The sequence below is a fragment of the Haliaeetus leucocephalus genome, unplaced genomic scaffold, assembly GCF_000737465.1.
Source record: "Haliaeetus leucocephalus isolate CR32 unplaced genomic scaffold, Haliaeetus_leucocephalus-4.0 Scaffold668, whole genome shotgun sequence".
NCBI classification, from domain to species: domain Eukaryota; kingdom Metazoa; phylum Chordata; class Aves; order Accipitriformes; family Accipitridae; genus Haliaeetus; species Haliaeetus leucocephalus.
Genome location: NW_010973104.1, coordinates 1,115,552 through 1,122,270, shown reverse-complemented (window position 1 = coordinate 1,122,270; position 6,719 = coordinate 1,115,552). Strand labels below are relative to the sequence as shown.

The following is a 6,719-nucleotide window of genomic DNA, read 5'->3' as shown; positions in this document are numbered from 1 at the left end:
AGTACCTTGAATGAAGGCTAACACAGTATGTGGCAGAAATCCTCAGCTGTTGGACTAAAAAAGTCCTTAAAGGCACACTGGAGGAAGGAAGAGTGGTGTGCTTAAAAAAAAAAAAAAAAATTTTCCTCCTGGCTTTTACCCTTTCCCTGTCCAGTGCTGAGACCCAAACCACCAGCCCTGCCCTACAGTAACTGCCTGCTCATTGCAACAGCTGCCAGTCTGAAAAGATCTATCCAGCCACATTACCATGAACACAAAAAGCAGATACCAAAGTAGAAAAATGCAGGGCCGTGACCATTTCAACAAGATAAAAGAACCCAGCCTCAAAGTGATTTAGTTTACAAGATTTTTAATTTACAAATAAAAAAACTACACATTTTACTTTTTCTCCTTTTTCTCCTCTTTCTTGACATCACTCTTTTCCTTGTCTTTCTCCTTCTCATCTTTTCTCTCCTTTTTACTTTCTTCTTTTTCCTGTCCTTCTTTCTTCTCTGCATCCCTGTTGGCAATCTTGTTGTTAATGAGGTTGTGCAGGGCAACCACGGAACGGATAAGAGAAGCCAGATAAACCACCACCATCTGGTCATTGGTCTTCAGATAAAAGGCCTTGACGAACTCTTGCAGATTGACGTCTGGTAACAGGTTGAAGACATCCTGAAGGTGGTAGATGATCTGGTGATTGATGGGGAGTTTGCCCATGGCTACTTTCTCTAGGTAGCTCCTGATGTCCAGAAGCTTGGAGTTCAGTCCCTTCAAGCCATGGACCTGATTCGTGATCCGCTGGGACAGAGTGCCCACCGTTGTATCCTTGATATCTCTGAAACACCCACAACAGAAAGAATCAGCATTGGAATGTTACTTTGCATTCTCATTAACAGCTGGGCATATTTGCTTAAGAGATCTTTCCAGCTTATAAAGAAAAGCAGTCTGAAGCACAGCTGGAATACAACTGAAATGAATGCTTCAAGTCAAGGAATGAGAATGAACCGATGTACGTTACAAAGTATATCTAAAATAGATCATTGTTGTATCCTGTGGTGCGCATACGTTCTCTTTGGAATAATATCTGTAACACCAGTTAGAGGGATAGAGAGAAATAAACAACAGGATTTCAGACTGGTGAAAAGGCAATGTGGTTTGTATAGGGCAACTGCTCTCTTTTTTCTGACTGGAGAGCTACAGATCCATCAGCAACATTCCCATTCAGTCCTGCTGTGAGGTACACAGCAGCTGGAGACGGTTCCAAACGATGCTATATTCCGCAGCTTTGATAGAATGAATATGTAGTTTTCATCATCTCATCAGTGGGCAGTCACACTTTTCACTAGCAATGAGTGAATATGCCAAGCAACACTGCTAAATGAATACGCTCCTAGAATTTAAGTAGAGTGTTTAACGAGATCCGCATTTCCTCCAGGAAGCTGGCACTGGGAGATGCCAGATGGATCGCGTTCGCTGCTATGCACGTCTCGTAAGAATGCTTTCACGTTAAAGATGCTTACCGTAGCAAGTGTTCAACACCCACTTCCTCTGCCTCCTCTGCTCCAATCTCGCTAGTCACATGTTCAAATGTCTTGGAGGTTGGAGTGCCATCCTTCGAGGTGCAAGGATACAGGAGACATGGTCAGACTGAGCACAGAGCTGACTGCAGGTACAAAGGGGCACGCTAACTAGCCAGTACGGATGTCTCACATGCCAACAGTGGGGCAACTAGCACCATGTCGCAGTGTTAAGATTAACTGATGCCTGTTTCCAGGACCAGGAAGAGGCAATGGGGCAAATTATGGCAAAACAGAGTATCGGGGGACTGAAGTACAGAGATAAGGGGAGAAGTTTGTAAGTAAAACACAATGCCTTTTAAAACCACAGAATTTTAGACAGAGTATGAGAGGCTGTATTAATGAAACAAGCAAAATAGTTATATACAGTCCAAAAGAAATCAAGAGAGGAAAGGCTCTAGTTGGATTTTTCTTGATTTAATTAGTGTTACCAACTGTCACAAGCCCAGAGTTGCTAGCAATTTCTTCTTTCTCGCCCTCTGTGTAATTTTCAATTACTGTATTTTGCTGGTCTAGGTACTGGTGGGTAAAACAGAGAGTCTCACTAAATATCATAATTATTTCTTTTGCAATACAACCTTATTACATTTTGGGATACCTTTGGCCATCCTGATATTTGCTCTCAGCCAGTTTGAAGCATGTATGCAGTTCCAGATAAAAAAAAATACTAATATGCAGCAATCACATTAAAATTTTAACTTATACACTGGATATTAAGGAAGATGTTTAAAAGATTCACAGGCTAAATTTCTAGGAATAAGTTTTACCCATGTGTTTTGAAAACCATTACCTGGACCATTATACATCTGTAAATAGAAAGCACCACCGGGACTATTGTGAATTCACAAAACTAAGAACAAATCCTACAGCTATAAGATCTACAATACTGGGAGCAGCTTTTTCTCCATAGTGAGGGCCTCAGAAAGGCAAAAGGATCAAACTTTTTTATATACACCCAGAATGTAATTTAAATCAAACAATTGCAAATGAAAAGCTAAAGCTGACTTACTACCGTATGTCGTTTGTCTGCATGGTGCTGCAAGTGATTAGTATGTGTTGCTATGCCTGACCTACCTACTCAGCATCAGCAGGTGCACAAGTGAATAAGCATGCAATTACTCAGAACACCTCTGCAGACAGGCTCACATGTAAAAGTGACACCTTAGAAGTGCTCCAATCTGTGCCTTTCTTCATTGCCACGGACAGCTAAGAAGCAGGTAAGAAGCATCTAAATCATAGGGACAGCTGGAGCTGTGGAATTCCTTAGGTCAAACAGTAACGCACAGCTTTTCTTCCAAGGGCATTGGTGGATGAAAGCTTTGGTTACAAATGCTCACACTACAACTGGGATTTAACCTCTGGTTTCAGCAGATTTTGGCTGCAAGTCACAGGCCCTCACTAGTGAGTGCAACATCCCATATGTAAAAGGCAACTATGTGCCATGGGATATGCAGCCTTCAGAAAATAAGGCAATCCAAACAGCCATCCTTTAATGGAAACCCTTTTACTAGGAAAAGGCAGAAAGACATGTTAAATAGTACTCACATCGTGAACTTCTTCAACCGAAATATAAGCTTCTGTGGGCAGCCCCAGGTCCTTTGGCTTCACATCGATAATCACCAACACCTTATGGAAAAAGCAAACATTTCAGAAAACCAGGTTTCGTTCAAAGACTAGAAAAAAATACCTAAGTCAGGTCTTCACTTCGCAGCAATGTATGCTAGCTGCTCAGAGGTGTTAACTTTAGGCACTGCGAAAACACTTCTATAGCTGCTTCAAACGACTCAGATCTGAGTTCCTCAATCATTGTACAGCTACCAGGTCTTTAACATGCTGTATCACCAGTAACAAAGGTGGGGCCAAGGATTCCCAGATCCCCCATTTAGTAAGAGAGAGGGAAAAAAACCCCAAAACTGAAAAAGTGCCGCACTTACAGAGTTAGGACAGTATCTTTTCATCAGTTCATTGATGGCGATGTCATTCTTGTGCAGTTTAGGGCCTGTGTGGTACCAACCAACTATTCTTTCTCTAGCTGAGCAAAACCAGAGAGGATTCTAAATCAGAATCGCATGGTAAGACAACAGCAGAAAGATTTAGGCAGAGATTGAATTAGCAAATCAAGGGTGAAAATCTAATGCGTGTAGAAGACGAGTGTAAAGTAGGGGGAAATGAACTACAGTAGGCAAGACAATGATGTGGCTAGTGACAAAGACAGCTTACTAATCGTACTTACTTATTGTAGCTTACTAATCACATATATCACTTTACTCCTAGGTTCTTAACTAAACTAGACTATTGAATATAATTTCTTATTCTGCAGATATCAGTATTTGACAGCCTGAAACTCTGACATCTAGAGATGCAAAAATTCCAGAAATGCAAACTGTATCATGAGAATGAAAATTGGTCCCAGGGCTAAGAAAATTCATAGGAATTGAAGTTATGACTCAACATTCAGCTCTAAAATCTCAAACTGAGCAGTAAAGACAGTTCTTTGAAGTGGTGAAGAGCAATTAGAATCGTTACTTACAAAATGTGAGTTTGTAATGTTCAGATTCATAAAAAACTAATTTCAGGGCACATCGGTATAGAATGGGTTATAGAGGAGAAAGCTTTGAAATTCTTCAGAAATAATGGCATTTTTGAAATCTGAATTATTGTGGAGATACAAAGCTGTCAGGAGACTTCAGAAAACTAGCCAGGTATAAATTAATGTGTTAAGAACACAAAACTACTTGCACAAATTAACTCACAGAAAACCATCAGTGAAAGTGAAACCATGCAAGCAATTAGCATGGAGTGGCTTCTTATGTGAGCAATTAACTCTCTACCTTACTATGAATTCACTTCCTCATAGTCTTGAAAGTTTCTAGGAGCATACCCCTGACTGCAAGGAGATCTCAACTTACCGTTGACCTTCTTAAACATTCCATACATGTTCTCCAGATAGTCATGGTCTAGAAACCACACAGTATCATCCTTGTCATCCTCATCAAAAGGTACTGGGAATAAAACAAAATATCAATATTTAAGAATCCAACTTCCAGAATGAAAACGTTTATAGAGACACTGTGTTTTAGGCTGTCTTTGGCTGCTAAAGACAAGTGGATTTTAATCAGTTTCAACTGTTCTGCAACACTACGCTGCACAACCTAACCAGCAGTGCTGGTCAATTATCTCAGGTAGAAGCTGTCTCATAATTACTAACAGTTTAAAACTGAGGAATGAAATGCAAAACATTCTGAGGGTTATCCTCAGTGGACAACATCAAGCATTAGAGAGAAATCCTCTCACATACAAAAGTGACTCAATAGCATGCATAGACATTTGATATGATAAACTGAGTATCCCAGCAGACTTTATAGCTTGTTGATCAACAACAGTCTACTTCAAGAAAAAATAGTTTTCAGTGTAGAACACGTCATCAGCACTTTTATAGGCTACCAGAACACCATGAGGCGCTTTAAGTAAGGTATAGTAAAAGCTTCATAGTTGAAAGCTGTCAAAACAATTAAAAAAAAAAATCAAATGGAAAAAAGTTATTCCAAAAACTGGAAAAAAAAAAAAAAGAAGTCCACACCTGGGAGAAGAACCCCATATAAACTGTGAAACTCCATATATAAACTAGATAATTTTGCTTTGTCACAGAGTAGCCCCACGGGGAAGGAAATGATCTAACTAACACAAATGGGTCAGCAAAAGCCATGCATTCAAGAAGTACCTTTACTATCACATGTAAGTATTTAAGAAGAAACTACGTCAACACTATTAACATACTTAAGGAAAGAACTAGTATTTAATCGGACAAGATCTGAGGAAAAGAAGTAAAGCTAAATTATACATTAAATCTTTACACAAGTAGGTAACAGCTACATCAGCACTGAGAGCTGTGATTTCTGTATGACATGTTGAGACACTGATCACTCAGCAGAGGTTAGCAAGTCCAATGCAGCAAAATATTCACCAGCATTTTAAAAGAGGTTCGCATCCACTCCCAAAACATTCCACATTGCACAATATTACAGGGAAGATGCAGCACAAGACTGGCTGGAATAGGTGTATTTCTGACAGCAGTTAGCATTTTTTTTAGATATAGCCTGATTTGTACATGGAGGGACCAATCTGTACTCTGGCAGGGTGGCTTAAAAAAAACCCAAATGCGATTCATCTATTAAATAATTCAGTAGGTTTGAACAAGGGTAGGACACCCAAACTCACCTGCAAAACTGTTGGACACATCTAGTATTTTTTTCTGCCACGAGCCCAGCAGCACACCAACGACGCGTTTCTGATTTCCAACTTTTCCTATTCTAAATGGAAAAGACTGTCAGTTCCTATGACAAAAAGCCTGCTTCAGAAAAGAAGGTTAACAGCGGACCACTCACTTCGCCTAATTTCTGCAAGTTAAACAGTATGCAGGTTGGAACGGAAGAAGAGCCGTTATGATCATTTTATTACCGATTGTTAATTTACATCCAGAAAAAGGCGTTTTGGTGTCCTCAGAATCAAACCATGTAACCCAGCGATGCAGAAAGAGGACTATGCGGTCCAAAGCAGCTAACAAGGGGGAACGTGACCCAAAATAAGCACTGCTGCAGCCTCTCCGCAGGACAATGGGCTATAAAAAAGTGAGTAAGCTCTTAGACTGCTCGGTGTCATCTGCAATTTCGCTTTCACAATAGCAGGCTTGTTCGCCTTGCGAGATTTTGGTTTTTATTTTTGACATGAAAACCTCGCGTCAATTGGCACAATTAAGTTAAACGAGGCACGAACCACACTAGGTGTTTACGGGGGTATGATTTATCCCCCGCTCACCCAGCTGCAGCTTCAGGAACGGCCCCCACCGCTCCCCCACTCGTGTTTTAAGGAGCGGGACGTTGTTTCCGAGCCCTCGGCGGGCCCGAGGACGGGCGCTGACGGCCCCCTCACGGCACCCCACCTCCGCCTTTTCTCCTTCCGAAGGCGAAAACAACGGCGGCGGCGGCGGGCCGGGGGCTCCGGGGGCTCCCGCAGGCCGCGCTCCCGCCTCCAGACGGGGATCGCGGCCCCCGGCGACCGGCCCGGGCCCAGCCGCGCCGCTCCCCTCACGGCGCGGGGTCCCCTCCGCCCCGCTCTGCGCGTCCCGGGGCCCGGCCGCGCCGCTCCCCTCACAGCCCGGCT

General features: G+C 42.2%; 1 protein-coding gene across 1 annotated transcript in view; it reads right to left on the bottom strand.

The window, feature by feature from the left end:
* Nucleotides 1-332: 332 nt before the first annotated feature.
* Nucleotides 333-6,719, bottom strand: part of PSMD7 (proteasome (prosome, macropain) 26S subunit, non-ATPase, 7) — a 160,683-nt gene continuing 154,296 nt past the window's right edge. Inside the window, exons 5-11 of the mRNA XM_010579686.1 lie at nucleotides 6,489-6,717; nucleotides 5,778-5,883; nucleotides 4,469-4,561; nucleotides 3,494-3,591; nucleotides 3,105-3,185; nucleotides 1,503-1,594; nucleotides 333-817 (exon numbers count right to left, since the gene is read on the bottom strand). Coding sequence (XP_010577988.1) covers nucleotides 379-817; nucleotides 1,503-1,594; nucleotides 3,105-3,185; nucleotides 3,494-3,591; nucleotides 4,469-4,561; nucleotides 5,778-5,883; nucleotides 6,489-6,717 — 1,138 coding nt within the window. The 3' untranslated portion in view covers nucleotides 333-378. The remainder of the gene's footprint in view (nucleotides 818-1,502; nucleotides 1,595-3,104; nucleotides 3,186-3,493; nucleotides 3,592-4,468; nucleotides 4,562-5,777; nucleotides 5,884-6,488; nucleotides 6,718-6,719) is intronic.